The sequence below is a fragment of the Sturnus vulgaris genome, chromosome 1, assembly GCF_052056855.1.
Source record: "Sturnus vulgaris isolate bStuVul1 chromosome 1, bStuVul1.hap1, whole genome shotgun sequence".
Taxonomy (NCBI): Eukaryota; Metazoa; Chordata; class Aves; order Passeriformes; family Sturnidae; genus Sturnus; species Sturnus vulgaris.
Genome location: NC_142243.1, coordinates 85,023,629 through 85,042,615, shown reverse-complemented (window position 1 = coordinate 85,042,615; position 18,987 = coordinate 85,023,629). Strand labels below are relative to the sequence as shown.

At 36.8% G+C, this 18,987-nt stretch overlaps 1 protein-coding gene across 5 annotated transcripts in view; it reads right to left on the bottom strand.

Moving 5' to 3' along the window:
* The window catches only part of CTNND2 (catenin delta 2), a 630,539-nt gene that overhangs the window by 145,425 nt on the left and 466,127 nt on the right, over positions 1–18,987 (bottom strand). For all 5 annotated transcript variants that reach the window (XM_088170959.1, XM_088170931.1, XM_088170938.1 and 2 more), the window contains one exon: positions 17,113–17,245. In XM_088170959.1, the coding sequence (XP_088027085.1) occupies positions 17,113–17,245 (133 nt within the window). The remainder of the gene's footprint in view (positions 1–17,112; positions 17,246–18,987) is intronic.

Here is an 18,987-nt window from a genome sequence, read left to right as displayed (position 1 = left end):
AGTTAAATCAAAAAATAGAACAGCTGTGTTATCAAAAAGCATATACACCATGATATTACAATGTTAAATTAAGATGTGTTAATGTCTATACAGTTAACACACGGCTTTGGTCTAAATTTCAAAGTGATTGTGTTTAAAGATAAACCAGGATATTTTTCCTTAAATAGGCATTATATCAGTACTCATGTGCAGCTTTCTGAGCAATATGCTGGTCACCTCAAAGACTACAGCAGCTGGCACTACATGATGCATGAAGAAATATGAATGGACATTGATAAAATATATCAATTTCAGGCAGAAAAATTCACCCATCTTTTTGAGGGTTTATGCTTCTGCTGCTCAGAGAAACCATGACATCTTTCAGTTTAGAAATGAGAAAAGCAGGTAAAAGAGAAAATATATTGCAAAATATCTTACTGGTCAAATCTCTTCCACGTGAACAGGATGACTTGCAATCAAATCATTAGCTCATTTCTGAGCAGGAAAAAAATTTACCAAGTTTATCTGGGAGAAGTGGGGGGAGAAGCTTGCTTGTTTTGTTTGCTTGGGTTTGCAATCCATTTAACCTTCATATAAAAATACATCTGCTTCCCCTACTAACCAGATTTTCAAAACCAAGCATGCTACATGAAGAGCCACCTACATGACAAAACAGATGACATTTACTAAACAGACTAGGAACAAAAAATTATGCATCAGTTCTACAAAAGGTGAATCAACCACTGAGCTTCACACTTCTACCTTGGAAAAGAAACAAGATCTGATAGAAGAAAGAATACAGTTAAAAAATACATGAGTTGCCTGGTGTGATGAGTAATATCAGGAACGACAGAATGAATACATGCCTGCTGATCTTTGTGAATTATATTTTTAAAGCACAATATGTTGAATGAATATTTTAATTGCGTTTTTGCTAAAAAAAAAAAAAAAGAGTAAGAAAGAGCAGGAATGAGAAAAATTATTACTTTGTAGAAAAAGTCATTCTGTGTGCTACAATTCAGCTAAAGACTCGGAGGGCTCTGTCTCCATTCAGAGTGACTCTGTGCCTATGCTGTTTTTCCCACTCTTCCCCTTGCACACAAACCAAGTGGCATCTCATGCTTTTCAGCATTTTATCCTGTGGATGCTTTCAAGTGATAGGTTTCGCTATCTTCTGCTCATTTCTAAAGGGAAATATGTGGTTCTACTATACTGAGACAGTATTCCTGAGCTGCACCTTCCCCTTCCAGTCATGGTAGCTGACAGCACACTAGTGTCCAGCTCATGCAGCTCCTCCTCTCCCAGGAACCTGAAAACAGCAGCAAACTGAAGTGATTCAACGATAGTTTCTTAAAAGCAAAGGCATTAAATATTAATCTAAAATGCATTTCTGTAAAAAAAAAGGGTAATACAGCAGAAATGAAACATGTTACATAACACTTTACATAACTTGACAAAACTTCTTAAATTTCATTGAAGAAAGAACCTATTCTTACCTGCGAAATAGAAGATTTATTTTACAAACTTTCTTTGAATTTCCAGGCTCAGATATTTGGCAGAGTAACTGTGTCATGCAGGGAGAGATGGAGCTGATTGTTCACAACTAGGAGCTCCGTTTCTGATGCTGTTTTTTATCTGGACTATTCTCTTGCTTTGTTGGTTTTGGGGTTTTTTTATAAAACAAGCCTTTATTCATCACAAGTCTCACCCCATCTTTGTGCTTCTATCAAATATATATTGATGTTCAAAACTATACTCTCCAGCAGGTTTAACTATGCCTGACAAATAGTGAGACTGTGATGGATGTTATCAGGATCTATTTAAATGTATGAAAATAGAGGCAAAGGAAATGAAATTATTTGCTCAAGTCCTTTAGGGAGCTAAGAGCCACAGCCCAGAGGACAATTCTGACCTAGTCTCCCAGAGCAGATCTCAGCTGAGTTAGTCACAGCTCCAGTGAATTCAGTAGTGCTACTATGAATGTCTTTGCCATGAACGCCGGGATGGATGGCTAAGCAGCAATTTGCACCAATGGGGCATCAAATCCCAAATCCCAATTTGATACTTCTGTCTCTTTCCTAACTTAAGAGGAAGAAAACATTTTTTAATGTAATATTTATTGACATATCAGTGGCTGCTGCCTTGTTACAACTAGGAGGAAAAGAAAATACAATATGTCAGAGTCTGTTTGCCTACTAAAAACAAACAGTGGAGTACCAACTTGTCTGGAGATACAGAGGACCAACTCTATTCTCACATAGACCAGCCCCAAAGTAGCCACTTCTGAACTCAAAAGAATGACCTTCAACACTCCAGCAAAACTGAGTATGCCTGGTTGCATCTACGCATGTCTCGAATGCATTGTCCCCTTTTTTGCACCATTTTTTCTCAAAAATAATAAAAAAGAGGATCTGAGGAGAAGGAGTAACAATATTAACAGTGCTGGATGAATCTGTGTTGCATTGTTTCTCATTACTTTCTTAATCCATGGATTAGTTTCTTAAGTTATTTTCCTTCCTTTTTCTCACTGGAAATATATTGTGTATGTCTTTGGAAGACACTGTTAGAGAGCTGTTAAATACAGAGCTGTAATTAGGAATCTATGCCAATCAAAGTGAAAACTGAAAGAACAGAGATTACATAAATTTTGGGAAAAAATTATTTCCATGGAAGAATGCACAGAGCTGCTTTCATCTGAGGAATCACGTGTTTTCTTCTATCAGGATATTTTCAAACTTTCCTCTCAAGTTGGCTCTCTGCCATAATGTCACTGGCTACTTGCTGGCCAGAAGCACTTGACCCCGTTGATGCCACAACACAGGCAGACAGGACAGGAAAAGGTGCCAGACTCTCTAGTGCACAGACTGACAAAAGTGCACAGCTTGATGACTGAATTTTCTCCTCCGGCATAGTATGAAGTTATTTTGCATTACATCTGAGAATATGTATTTGTATCTACACTCTGAAAATAAAATTTAGACTCAAGAAGGGGTTCAGGCTGCTGCTGGAGGCAGTAAAGATGTCAATTATGTTCTTAATAAGGACAGCTTCTATACCTCATGCCAAGAGGCTATGAGAAATTAATTTATCTGTTTCAAGGTTTATCTTTGTGGTGTTTACCACAGCAGTGGACTGTGAGACACTTAATCTACCAGGAGTTACACATGACCAGCCTGAAGCATATGTGCTGGTGAAATAAGTCAATAAGACATCAGTAATATGTCTGAAACTATATCTCTATCTCTCTGTCTATCTATCTATCTATCTATCTATCTATTTATCTATCTATCTATCTATCTATCTATCTTGATTACTGTAAGATTTTAGCATATGAATCCTTGATAGTTTGCCTTCCTAATTCAATACAACAGATTGACTGGATGTGTGGAAGGCAATGAAATGTAGGATGTGAAAGGTATGTAGATACTTGGAATGTACAGACACCTGTTTTGTGAGGACATCTGCTCAAAGACTGTCCAGCATATAAACAGAGACGAGACAGGAAAGTAATAAACCTCACTGAGGTACACAAAGCCTGCAGAGCAAAAGACAATACCAAAGACCAGGTCTGGGAGGCCACTTCTTGATGGGCTGCTGAAGGAACCACTCCAAGGCTTGGAGAGGTTCAGCCTGAGCTTCCTTACCTGGTCAAGTGGGCACACAGGGAGGAACAAATGGAAAGATTCTATGGTAAAGAACATGCTGATGGGATTGTGGCAGTGTGCCAGACTCACAGGATGTTTAGCAGAAGGGCAAAGATTGGAAAAGGGAGACATTCCAAATGCATGGGGGAGGAACAACACGAGGAAATAGAGAGGAGCATGATGAAAGGGACTGGTTATCTGTAAATAAGTTGTGCTTCAGCATGCTTGTCTGGCTACACCCCTCATTTGATCCTTGCACACTGTTTTATTTGCTTATTAATCCTAATTGCTAACAATGGCATAACACTAGCGAACCTTTAGTTGGAATAGCTGATGAGAAGAACAGGAGATGTGGAAAGGAGCTATCAGAGACATTGTGGATCTCGGGGATAGATACCTGTAAAACCAGAGTAAACAAAATAAAGATGAGTGACCTCTCTTCATATCAAGCTATGAGAAATCTGGCCCTGGAACCTGACTATTGCTTATGGCTTTGCAACAGCAGAAGCAAAGTTAAAGTGAATAGATATTATCTGTTTTGACTCTAACTAAGGTTTTGAACCCTATTTTGAAATACAGTCTTTGAAATCTGTCCAGTGAAAATTATTCTGTTCCTCCCAGCAGCAAAGAAAATAAGTAAAACGCTTTCTTTCAATCACTGCATAATGGAAATTGCCTCTTCTATCCCTTGGAAGGCTACAAAAATCAGAGCTAGAGATACAAAAAGAAATAAAAGTGAAGTTCCAAGTTTTAAACAGTTTAGACAAAGACTGTTAGATAATGAAGTATTCCAAAACAGCCTAAAAATACTTCTGTGACAGAAACCAAAACACCCTTCCTCTTCTATTTATACTCAGCAAGTGGGTATCTGAGATATTGTTCAAATTTTGCTAGTAGGTATAACTGAAACATCCTATTCTGCATTTAATTCTGAGTGCCCTGCCTTACCGAGTAAAATAAAATGGAAACAGAAGAGAAGTAGGAATAGGTAAAAAACCTGTTAGACTGACAGAGTGATAAAGTGTGCTGCTAAAATAACACAATCTCCTCTTCCCAGTAAGACATTAAGTGTTCCACTATTAACAGCTCCACATTCCTAATTCAAAGATTAATTCATGGTTAGATGCTTACTTTCCACATTTTTCTTAATAATCACTACTGAGTAACTCTTCATCCAAAGGAGGTGAAGGAAATCTAACAACAATCAATCCTTTCTACATATCATAGATATTAATTGCCAGTTTAATTGATGTAACACACTGCATCATCTGCCACTTATTCTGTGACATTTCTGCTATTAAGAAAGCATGTTTTAATATATCAAAATACATATGTTTAAACACATGTAATTTTTAAAATATCACTCTTTTACATGTTTTACATAGAACAGAATTAAAAAATAACTGGCTGCTAGCACAGATGATGCTATGTATCCAATAAACACCAAATTAAAAGGACAATTCAGTTTAAGTCTGCTTCTGGAAATAATTAGTAAGAACTGGTTTTAATGTTCTTAGATATTAGTTTTCCAAACAGCAGGGCAAGTGCTAACTACTTCACATGTGAATGGATTTTGAGCAACTCTGTTCTACCAGAAGGAGAAGCTACAAGTGAGCCAAATCAAATTCTCAAGAATTTTTAAATGGTGGCAGGCTGTGTAGTGTTTGTGAGTGAGTTTGTGCTCTGACTACAGCCACCCTGTTCTTCTCAGGCTCACTGCTGTGTGTCCACATGGACCAGGGCACTGCAGCAAAGGCCAAGACAGCCACACAGCAACTTGACTACACTGACTGTTTATACACAGTATCCATGAAATTATTACATTTCTTCATGTTTTCACAGAAGCTACACATTCTCTCAGTTATTTATCTTTGCCTTGTTTACATTACTAAAATGACTTTCATCTAAGAGGGAAAGAACTACACCATTTTTTGGAGAAGAGTTTGGAAGGCGAGTAGCACCACTGCTAGCTAGTTACAGAGAGCTGATTCCTAGAACTTGAAATGGATCTGAAGAGGAGAAAACAACTCATCAGAATAGAATATGGAAATAATATTTAGTGTACTACTTCTCTTAAGACAAATACACTGGTTCAAATTTTAAGTCCTCTCCATTATTTCTTCTGATGTGCCTATGGAACAGGAGGTAGACAAAGCAAAATCTGTACATTGCAAATGCACATGAGATTTATTACAGACAAATTTACCTGTAACATCATAGGGTAATTTAGCCTCATTACTGAAGTAATTTGCTACAGGTTTTAAAAAGTGCTGAGCAATTTGAGCTGAAAATAGAGCAGAATGTTATGCAAATTGCTGCATTAACTCCAAAGTCTAATTTGTTTAAAGAATCTAAATCAGGGTTTGGATGTAGGTCCCATTTAAGAATGGCTTTTTCATTAGGACTTTTTAGATCAGATACAAAGGTAACAAAGTTGTGAACAGGCATAATGTAAATAAATTTAGCTACCAGAATATAAGCAATGTTCTGCTTAAAGTTAAACAGAAATTGTTCCCTCTGTGCTAAACTGCACTGTGTGGAGAAGGATGGGGATCTTTGTGTCTATAGAAACCAGGTGGGTGTTGGTGGAAAGGTTGTGTGACGTGAGGATGCAAAGCACGGGGTTAATACACAGGAGCTTTTTTTATGGTAGTGGATATCTTATTTCTGTTACTGAGTACAGATTTGTTTTTCCCTGTGTCTCTTAAGTGACCTCTTTAGATCTATGAATCTATGTGTGGGGTTGACAGAGGGTCAAAACCATTTTCTAAACAGGAGGAGACTCAAAATCATGTTCTAAAATTGCCCTGAGAAGGTATGAATAAATGTGCTGCTTTCTCAGTCAGTAAGCCTTAATGTATTCTGCTCTGTGACACATCTTGTTTTTCATGCTTGGTAGGAAGGTTATACCTATTATAAATCAAAGTTTTCATGTGATTTTAGATTTTACAAAAAAAAAAAAAAAAATCCCTGGGTAGGCAGGAGTTATCTATAATTGCAAAGCACTTTACACTAATATTTTCAAAAAAAATTACATTTGAAGGACAACACAAATATCCTGCTCTAATCATGAAAGACTAGTGGAATCTTCCAAATAATGCTTCTAACTGCTAGCACAGAGCTGACCTTACGTGCTTGTCTGACTGTGAAGGCATCAGAAAAACAATTTTCAATCCCACTGTTAAAAGCAATATCTCTATTGTAGCTACTTGATATTGACTCGGGGTCTTTGTTTTTCAAAAAGTGCACAGTGTTAAAGAAGGTTCAGTGTGCACTTCATAGTGCAACAGCAATATTAATTTAGGATGCAAAGACATTGGCATTACTCAACCAATCAACTGATTTACTACTGTCTGACATTAAATGAAAAATGATGATTAACACCAAGGATTTGGATCATTTACTTTCTGGTATTTAAAAATAATTAAGTATCTATTTTAGAAGGTTTACATTTATTGTTGGTAAAAAGAACTGACATATATATTTCAACTAGAAAACATCCTGGTATTCCTATAACTAGATACCTAGTGAAGTTTAACAAGATAAAGCAAATGCAATTTTATTTTTTTTTTAATATAAAGCAAAAGTAAGTTTTTTAGAGAAAGCAGTATGTCACTTCTTCAAATAATTTAACATCAAAAGGACATCACCTCAGTGTTATATGAAAATTTCTGAAGCTGTAGTTCACTCTATTCATTCTCTTAAGGATATCATAATTGTGATTTAGTCAATATGAAGACAAATACCATTTAGGAATAAGATGGTCACCAATAAGACCAAAGAATTTTTTTTTCAGTCATTTAAGACCAAACAACAAAACAACTCTATCTGACATTTCGCTCTAATTGCTGTAGTTACCTGAGTTTGCCTCACAGAATAAACAAAAGGCCTCTTCTTAGATTAAAAATACATTTACAATTTATTATGTTGAGCATCACACCTGATGACCTCTGCTGACAGGACATTCTCTACTGTGATTTCAATGTGAGGTGTTCTCTTCCTAGAAATTATGTATTATCCTTCAAAGAATCTTTCAATCACATAAGAATTTTCTGTCCTGAAGTATTTTGGGAGCAAGCTACTCCCTCAAGAGCTAATGATTGCATTCTAACAACATCCCTCTCTGGTAGGACGTTTTGCTAGTCAAACCCTAGACACATAAAATTCAAATTTTTGTCTAAGTTCACAAACACAGGCTATGACCTGCAGTTTAAGAGTTTCAGTGAAGCAGAAAGCTGCACTGCAGAATCCTTCCTCAATGTCCCCATTTACCTGAGTCTTATAAATGAAGTAAAAGTCAGCACAAGTAAACGCCTGCCTCATAGTTAATACACTGTAATACCTACAGATCAATACGCAAAATTTTATATATATATATATATATATATATATATATAAAATATATATATGAAAGTATATATTATATAACAAATGTGTATGTGTGCGTCGTACATATACATATAGATATACATATGCACCACACACACACACACACATATATATATATATGTACTAGTTTCAAGGTGGGCATTTCTATTTAGAGCCTTAGTTCTTATGTGTCTACAAACCTGTGCCTTCTGCTGCCACCATTCTCAGTAGCTTAGTAACAGCCATGTCTTTGTATTTTTAAACACATTTTGAAGATCAACTGATGGTCTTTACCATAAAAGTTTCATTTGGCAGGTCCTTTTTATCAGGACTATGATTTTCCTTATTGAAATTATTTTGCTGCCAACCTTTTTAGTAGAGATATGTTGAGAAAGCATCCAATTACAGACATTGATATCAATCTAGGTTATTTTATTTCTATATATAGAGTGCAAAGGCTTACTATGGCTTGCTGTATGATGAGAACAGTAATAAAAAAATATGCTCTACAATAGGAAAGTGATCCTCTGCATTCATACATCAGTCTAATAAATCAGAGAAGCAATTGGCAGGAAAGTTATGAATAGAAAGAAATCCATGGCATATACAGTAGAGCACTATACTGCTTCAAAAAGCTGCAAATATATTTATTACCCATTCAAAATGTCATACTACCTATGTATTTGACTACCTATGTCAAATGATACTGTCTTTCAGTGTATTACCCTTCATTCTCTACCGCTGAATATTTTCAAATACAAAAGATAAAGCTTTTGCAAATGTTTTGATACAACTACAGCATGCTTTCCTCAGACCAGTGGAGAGAGGAACAATACAGTGAAATGTTCTTTCTGTCTGCTGCATACCACAGAAAGTAGCACAAAGGCATTCATCTTGTCCACATAATACTGCTTCTTTTTCTGCCTTTCCCCCTTACAAGCAAATGTTACTCCTGCTTGTCATTAATTCATTTATTGAACAACTGGAACATTTTCCTAATCTTAAATCAAGTGAAATTTATGCCAGGTACACAGTATATCATTATTATAATTCAGGCATAGTATCTTGATGAAGAAATCAAGAATAACCATAGTTTAATGATCCCAGAGTGTAAAATGCCACTTTAGTGCTACAGAAAGCACATATAATGGAGACACAGCACTCAGTGACACTCATTAATACTCAATCTTAATTAATGTAAAGACTGTGCACAAAACAGAGATGCACCCTCTCATCAGAAAGAGAGAAATATCATAAAATGGTTTTGTGTAAGTAAGATGGCAAAAATAAACACAGAAATACTTTTGACAGCAAGACTGTCAGTGTAAGATTTAATTACCAGATAGAAGGTACACTTTTATGCTTTTTTCCTGTGGAAAAGTGAAAAGGCCTACCACCTTATCATTTTTTTCTGTAAGTTACTAGCAAAATAATATGTTAGCAAGAAAAAAAAAGAGTGGTATACTTCCATAAAAATTACTTAGTAACTCAGTATTGATCTCTAGACTGAGAAACATAATTACAATACCTTACATGAAGTGAATGAAACTATATTTTTATTAGCATTGTCATTAAGACCACTCATATTTAGATGGTCTTAACAGTGTTAACATAAACGATTGTGTCAAGGCCAATGTAGCCATTTCTGCCTCACCTGTTTTAGTTAATATTTTAGAGGAAAAACATTCAGCCACAGCCTTGTACTATATGCAAAACTGGAAGAGGAGAGAGGGTATCATGGAGATGGCATAAAGGGACATCCAGAGCAGACATATGAGACACTTCAAACTGGTACTGTAGTTACTGAAATGCTGTCATATAAACTCTCTTGCACACCTGTCAATAGAGAAGAGCTTGAAGCACAGGTATCAATGCTTTTCTCAGAAGAAACAAACCATTTATATCCACCTGCCTTAACAGAGAAAGAGAATTCAAGCTACTGACTGCTGGAATGAATAAAATGGAAGGGAGGAGAGTGATCATGAGTGTTTACACAGCACAGAAGATGGGGTCCAAAAGAAAAAAGAAGAAAATCAAAACCAAGCAGCAATAGTAGAAAAACAAGGGTTAGTCTACTACTAAATTTTCTAAAAAATTTCTGTGGACAGAAATACATTCTTTAAGTAGTTCAAAAGCTCTTTGGAAAACTAACATTAAAATATAAATAAATTTTGAGGTGGAATGAAAAATGGTATTTCCCATGCTAAAGAACAAAAACCTTGAACGTACTGGGACAAGAAGTAATCATATATCTATTTGTATGCCTTGTCTTCCTTGTCTTCCTGTGAAGAGTGAGACTCCCTGATGTTGTTGATGGTTCTGAGTGGAAGTTACACCTAATTTTCTCTCAGTGTAAAATCATATCCTTGAATAACAAAATTATAAGAGTGGAAAGCCTTGTTGCAGAAACTATTTCAACAATGCAAACTAAGACAATTTACAAAAGACAAATCAAAGGATCATTTCCAAAGCCACTTTGAGAGTAAAGAATAAAAAACCCCAAAAAAGCAGTATTTTGTCTTTGGATAATTGATAGTAAATAACCCATCAATAAAAGCTCTCAACCTTTACTGCAAAATTATATACCACCTGTTGATTGACTTATTAGAAAACAAACTAGAGATCAGTAAGAACCCAAAAGGTAAGTATTTTAAAATCATCAGTGAGGCTTTAGAAAATTAAAAAAAAATTCTTACATAAAGACTGTTTCTGGATATGCCACTGGGTGCTGCTTTATTTTGTTTGAGTAATTTCTACCAATAAAAACTACACAGAAAATGTATTGAAAATGGACTGCTTGGCATCTGACTGCAGAGATGAATACAGCTGACCAGAGGGATGGGGGCACAGACCCAAACTGTACTGCAGTAATCTAAACACAGGTAAGCAAAAACACGAACATCTTAGTGTTTCTTTTAGGAATCAGGTACAGGCAAGCACCTTTTAATATAAAAAATCATCATTACAATAGGAAATTCCTCGTGAAGCCATTGAGGAAAGTAATTTCTCAAACTGTGAGATTCTATCCACGAAGTTATTTTAACATATGAAAATTATGGTTATCAAAGTACTAACAAAATGTTTATAACCAAACAGGGATGTAAAATTTCTCCTATGGTAAGCAGGTGTTGTCTGCACTAAAATGCACTCTCAACAAATGCTGTAGAGTCTCTCTGCAATTACTACAATACTTCTCAGCATCACCTGTGAGATACTTCTTTCATTTAAATTAAATACTATGTCTATATCTTCTTGCATGCAGAGATTAAAGGAGATCTCATAATGCATTTAATGGAAGACTGACAGTATCACCAGTGTACAAGCCACATTCCAGCCTTTAACTGATTTTAGAAGTAAAAGGGAAGAGCAAGGCTACGTATGGGAAAGTGAATCCAGAACTGAAAATCTTATTCAAACTCATAAGAAAAAAAGAACATAAAGTCATTCGGGTTAGAAAAGACCTTGAAGACCATCGAGTCCAACCATTAACCCAGCACTGCCAAGTCCACCACCAAACTATGTCCCCTAAGTGCCACATGTACATGACCAGCCCTTTCACCAGCTCTGCTGCCCTTCTCTGGACATGCTCCAGCACTTTGATGTCCTTCTTGTAGTGAGGGGCCCAGAACTGGACACAGCACTAGAGGTGTGGCCTCAGCAGTGCTGAGTACAGGGGGACAATCACTGCTCTGGTCCTGGTGGCTACACTATTGCTGGTACAGGCCAGGATGCCATTGGACTCCTTGGCCACCAGGGCACACACTGGCTCATGTTCAGCTGGCTATCGACCAGCACCAGGTACATGGGTCCTTTCCTGCTGGGCAGCATTCCAGCCTTTCCAGGAACTCTCTTCCCCCAGCCTGCAGCATGGTAAGATATTCTGTTTTCTCTGACTATCCTTATGGAAACAGAGGAATTTTGCAGAACTCTGTAGAAATCAAACCAAGATACCCTATGAGGATGATGTGAGCACTTCCAATCGCCCTTCTAGATCCTTCAAATATTATGAAGATTTCTGTCAGTCAGCATGTCTAAAAACAATATTATGGACTGTTTCTCCATCACCCCATACTAAGTGCAAGTATTCCTGGGAGAAAACCATGCTAGAAACAGGTATGTATGTACCCTTGACCATCAGGAATATAGCAGTGCAATGGATGACATCAAAATTACTACAATACTGCAACTATGTGTATTATAAAGAAGATAAACAAGAGGCTAAATGAAGTTTACATCCATTGCCTGACATGTGAAGAAGCAGGGTGCTGCGTTGAAAGGCTTCAGCAAGTTGGGAAAAATAGATGCTTTCAGTGTGCAGCCACTCAGTTTTTAGAACTCCAAGTGATAGTGTCTGGACTAATACTCTTCTTCTGAAGGGAGTCTATGGAAATGCTCTCCAAGACAAAGAGGACACTGTCCAATTCAGCAATATTTATTAAGGATGCAAGGGAAGGCTTCAGGCAGGACAGTTCAGCAGTTGCAGTTCTTTTATTTGGCATTTGAATTTGAATTATTTTCCTGTGACGAGAATCTCAAGTGTTGTGGCTCTGCTGGCAAAAATTAATTTCCTAGCTTGAGGAAGGGAATCATTGGTGCCAAAACCCCTGAGTGACCTGTTACACCTTTGCAGCTGATGGCAGGCTGCCATTTTCCATGAGAGCAAAATGGTGTTGGAGTGAAACTGCACAATTCAATCCTTTTATATGGTGACCTCATACAAAGGAGGAAAATGCCATTATAGGAAGAAAAAAATGATGTGGAAGAATGAATCCTGTGTTTAACAGAATGTGCTCTTTTGAAGAAATGTTCTCTGCAGAGTATTTTAAAATGCTTCTCCTTTCCTATATCCCCTGTCTGTTCCTTCTTGGCATCCAGGAGCAGCTATTCTGGCTCTGCTCACAATCTCGCCATTGTTGGTGTAAGAGCCTCTCCTGAGGAGAAAAATGCCATCTGAAAGGGTCTTCTTGTGCTCTTCTGCCTGATAGGCTTTTCATTTGCCTTCAAATATCTGACCAAAACTTCTTCCCTCTTTCCCTTTTGCCTTTTTGTTACATCCTTCACTGTCACCAGTGGAAGAATAATTCATGTAAGAACTTACTGAAGTATTCTGAGATTCTGAATTTTGGAATTATTATGCCTAACTGTAATGGGCTCCCTGTTAATTTTTACAACCTTTAGACTTCTGCCTCCCTATGTCCCCTTCTACATATGTGACACCTTCAGCAACAATTGGTCACTATTCAAAAGGAGATGAAAAATCTATCAAACATTAGCACATATAGTCCAATTTCTTCAACTCCATTCTAATGTCTGCTGCACCACATAAGCACCCAGCACAGGGAATAAAGGTAGGCAATGAGAAGCACTACTGAGAGCATATATAGTACCTGCATTACAGTCAGCAAGACTCAAGGAGACTCAGGAGTAGCATTTGCGAAAAACTTTCAGATTAGAGCAGCAGTTACAATTGTACTTTGAAATAAAGACTTGCACTGAATGGGTTTGAGCAGCATAGAAGTGGCAGCACCTGCAAGAAGTAACACCACCATCTTTATCAATGGCCAGTGTTTATTACTGCATTTACCTATTGCTGTTCTGCTGTGATCAGGGCTGGAAGCAGAAAAATACAAATTCTTCCCAAAATACAAAACCTAATAAACCCAGAAGCTGAGTTTATTCTGTGAGAAAGAAAATTACTTCTCATAACCCTAGCACCTAGCCTGGGACATCTTCATATAAACAGTTACCAACTTTGTTTGAAGTACTTTAAGACAGAGAAGGGGATTTGCAGACCTCATTGCTACGTAAGACTGAGTGGGACATTTATGCTGATGCAGCAATAAAACCACATTTCCAGTCACATCACCAAATTCATAAGCACACCTGTGATCAATGTGCTCTAGAAATAACACCTACCATAAAGAACATGGTCATAAAGGGAAAAATAGCGCTAGTTTCCCTAGCCATGCATCCATTTTTGAAAGAGCATCTTTTTCTCAGTTGTTTTTAAGATAAAAACATAATGGTAAAACCATAAAAGATGCTAGGAATTTCAGAAATGCATACAGTCACAGCTGCTGTTTTCTATTTCTGTCTACATTTTAGATGACACGCTTCCACAAAAGGAATATAAGGTAGGCCTTTGTCCTACCGAGTACTTGAGGAGACATTTTATACATATCCCGCTAATTTATGAGCGTAGGATGAGTCTGCCACTATACAAAACCAAAACTGGAAGACTGAAAAAATGGTCAGGTTCAAAGGACAGATCATTAATCATTTTTTTGGGTAGGTGATCCAGTATAAATCACACTTAAAAGAATAATAAAAAAAAGTATTTCAGAACAGTTATTTCCAGAAACTCTGGCGGAAATAGACATTAATTGCAGTGTGAGTATTCGATGCTCAATAGTGACAAAGGTAAGAGAACTTTTTTCCCCAATCAGTTAACTTCAGATTTGAAACTTTAACAACAGCATTATATTTCAATTCAATACAACCAATGTCTAAATTCTTATATAATAGTATTCTTTCTGTGCATGCATGCTCAAGTATACATTAAAGTGTGAATTCCATTTGCTTTTTCCTCAGTGCCTATCAGCCACACAAAATAGCAGCAGTATTCTTTACTGACACGTATTTGTTTGCCCTTTCTCTAGGATTTGAAAGATCACCAAGACAGTTTCTTATCTTTAGCCCAAGTCCTTTGCTATACTAAAGCTGCAGTTTCATCAAAGAGCAGTTTTCCCTGCTTCAAAAGAATTTTTCGGAATTTTTTTGCTCTGTAATATCAGTAAGAGAGTGTAAGGAAAATATGCTGTATCCTGGTGCTTCTTGCCTTGTGTCAGAGCTGGCAGGATCCCCTGCAACCATGTGCAGCAGGACTGGAATGCTGCTATCATGAAGAAGGAATTAGATATTGAATGTGGTCATTCTCAGACAGAGGAGAATTGGCCACAACAACAACAAAATACTTTGCAGAAAAGAGAATTTTGCTATCAGTTTCTATTGTTTAGGTGTTAGTTCAACTTGTAATTCAGACACATCTTTTACAGTTATCATGGGAGTTGTCCCAGGAAGGTTTAACACAACTGCTCAAGTTCCTCTGTCTAGGTATACACCTAGGAAGAATCTGAGATATCTGTTGTGATATCTCCTTATCGACAGGATTTTGAACTCTCACACAAAAGGCTTCTTGAGAAACTGTGATTCAGTGGAAGGTTGAGCAGGCCCTAGGCACACTACTGAGCTGTTTGGGTAGACCCTGGTCCCAACAAGCACGCAGAGGAACTGTTTCAAGTGCTCTGCTGAGGCATGATTGAAACACAACAGGACTCACTAAATAACAGAGGTTGGTACATAGATACAGGCAGAGATAAGATAGTTTGATAATGTTGGGTGCTTTAGGCTGCAAAGCTCTACAAAGCATTAGGAAAGTATACACTATGTTCCACTATTTTGTCATCTTACAAAAATCCAAAATACCATTAGTTTGAAACCATATTCTTAGATGAACTGTTTTAAAAAAAGGTATTTTGGTTTGTTTCCATAGCAGTTTATGCATTACACAGTGAGGAGTATATAAAAGTCCTGAATAATAACAAATGAAGTGGGGGATTCCTTGTTTTATTTGCTATCCTTTCTCACAGAAGAAGCTCAGAATCCTGCCTAGTGCTCTACTGTTTTATTTACCTACCTTCACCCTTCCAGCTCACGAGCATGAAGCTTACAAAGGCTGATGTCCAGAGGCTGCTGGGATGGGTGAGATCAATGATGATCAGACACCTTTTTTTCCTAAATGGTTAGCAACAGAAATTAAACCATCTGCCTCTCTCAAATGGAACAGCTACTTGAGGGGGTCTCAATTTATGGCTAACAGGAGGCAGCAGAGATTGTGCAATGAGTAAATTGCTCTAATAATTTAACTGCCTTTCTCAGAGATTTATCAATTCTTTTACTGAAAAACTAATTTTAGAATAAGGATGAGAGTTGAGTACAGAGAGAGCATGCAGTTGAAATTTTCAGTGATACCTGTACCAGAGTTCCCCAGTGCACAGGCATTCCTCACTTTAACATTCATGTAAGTATTTTTTTTAATTACTATTTCTAAGATGCTTGAGATAATGTATGCAACCAGTGCAGTTCTGCCAACACCATGCTTACTCATAAGGAATTTCCTGAGCATCAAGAAGCCTGGAAAGGAAGGTTCTGTAGTGGGATAGATCCATGGAGTGGTTTGTGCTGAGGGTGAAGAAGATGAAGCACTGGCAAGCCGGCATCACTGCACAGTTCTGACAAGTAAGCAATAGCAGATCTTGATCTCAGTTTACCTTAAGGCCAGGCTAAAAGGTGCCAGTAGAGGCACAGATTTATGTGCACAGCACATGCCCCTGATTAGCAGTGTCTCTGAGAGGGCCAGGGGAAGCAGCTGGGACTGGTAACAGCTTCACTCATTCAATTTTAATTGACTGCTGTGTGTTTGTCAGATCCCTCAGAGCTGCCTTCCTTCTGTCTAACTTGTGCCAAAAGCTGTGCTGGTCCCATTAACCACAGGGAACAAACAAGAAAGAAGTACCTGTCAGCTACAGGTACAGAGCAAGCTCTATATTGATGTCTGAATTACATTTTAGACACAATCTGCACTGAATTCCAAGATCATAGACCAATGAGCACCATTCAAGCAAACCCAGTGAAATTAAACCTATTCACACAATTATGCATTAAAGGATGCTATGGTTTAGAACTTTTTTTTGCTTAATTTTCATATTCCATGTTTGTATTTAGTGTCTAGATGCCTCTTGGAGAACCCTAAGGAAATGCCCATATGTTTCAGCAAGATCAAGACCACACCAGTAGCTGATTACTGAACAACTATGATAGAGTGTTTAAATGGTATGCAATCAATCAAACTATTCCAAAGAAAACAAAATGATGAGTTACAACAGTATTTTATGCATTTTTTACATAACAGTAACAAATTACTTAAGTGACAGCTTTAGTAAAATGGGTCCAGGCATATATCCATGATGTCTCTTTTAAGTTTTTTAAAGCACACATAAATAATTGTTGATGATAAATAGCAGACAGCAACACTGCTGGAAAAAGAGTTTATAAATCTTACCTCTGCTTTTATTTTATTGTCTCCAAAACAGAGGTGTTGTAAGTAGGCTGCAGCATTTGACTGTACTGAGGGAAATTGATGCTGTAACATCTGTATAACTTCTGGAAGCTCTGGATCCCGCCATCCAAACTCTCTGTGTGAAAGCAAATACAAAAGATTCATCAAAAATTCTGCTATTAGTGAATAAATGTGCCAATAGTTAGGTGAACAAAGAAGACAGATGTCTAAATAAAATATTTCCCCCCCCCATTATTATCAAAGCAAACATTAAAATGCAATATGAAGCTATTTTTCATTTTAAATTGTACTTCTCTGGAAAAAGAATTATGCAAAGTATGACTAAAAGAAGTAACTTTGTCGAATTAGTTCTCTAACTGATAAAGTTCCCTAAATGAAAAGGCTATATGAAATCCTAATATAAGGAAAGAAAGAAAATACATGCTCATATCACCACAAATGGTTTGCTATGAAATGCTAATTTGTAAAATAGTCCTTTTTACTTATTACTATCTCTTTGCAATACCAATCACTATCTTATATAGAAAGCAATGACCAATTTTGTCTTTTGTTTTGTTTTTCTTTCAGATACAGTCCATGTAAAACTCTTACACATTTCTGGCCCTACTTGAGCACTCAAGTCTTTGCACTTTACTTGAATCCTACAAAATATGAAATGCAATCAGCATCAGATAAAAGAACTGAATCCAAGTATGCTGAACAAGTCCCAGTACATATTATGCAGCTTCCAGACATGAACTTAAAATCAATCTGTCACTTCAGGTGAATTTTTCCACTCTGGGTTTACAGGTAAAATCATTCATGGAAATGGCTTTGGACTTTGTGTCCCTAAAACAAGAGATACATACAACAGAGCTTATTTTTTGTGCCAGATAAATATTTTGACCATCTTCCATCTAGTGGTACATGTTTAAGCTAAAAGAGGGAAATTAGGAAAAAGAGGGAACTTGCAAAGGAGCTCTCTGTTGCAGTTACCATGATCATCTGGGACCTCATTGACAAAAAAAAAAACAAACCTGGTAGACCTGTTGCAGAGTCCAGCTATAATATTTGGACAAAATAATCCTGATCACCAGTCTCTTTCCTAAAATATAGGGATTTTTCTGCACTGAGGCCAAGTATATGTCACTGGGGGAATTCACAATGACTGTCCCAAGCACACTTTAAATTCTCCGTAACATTTCAGTGAAGGAAGACTCATTTTACGGTAAAAATGACTTGCTAGAGAACAGAGGGATTGTCTGTTCTCTTCCCATATGTGATGTTTGCCAGATTGAGAGTTGTCATTACAGTTGTATCTTTATGGATATTCAGAATATGAATACGAGATATTAAAAAACCACTCAGAATTTCATTGGTTATTTCTCTTCTGACAAAACGTAAGTTAACATATGAATATTAGAATTCACATTAAACATTTAATACAAAGAAACCATAAAGATGTAATAATAAATCACATATGAACTATTCCAATAAATTTTTAGATGTTACAGACTGTTGGAAATCTCTGCAAGAGACATCTGCATAGGTTCAAAAGGATTTTAACACTTAATTAATATTTTGAAAGTCAGACAACATTGTAAAAGGTATCAGGGAAGGCTACAAACTGCAGTAGCTGAAGATTGCAAACATCACATTTCCAGCTTACCATGACTCTGTTAACAGGTGAAAAGGAAGACATTTACTGGTTAAACGCACTGTTTTTATGTTTAAATTGCTATAGATCATAGAAACAATGTTATCTGCCAGGGTTGCTTCCCCTTACATCTGCTCTCTTTCAATTAACAATGTTAACACTTCCTAACAGGTTCTTCAAAACTATTAGACCTTCATTCTATAAAAATGGCTCTAAACAAA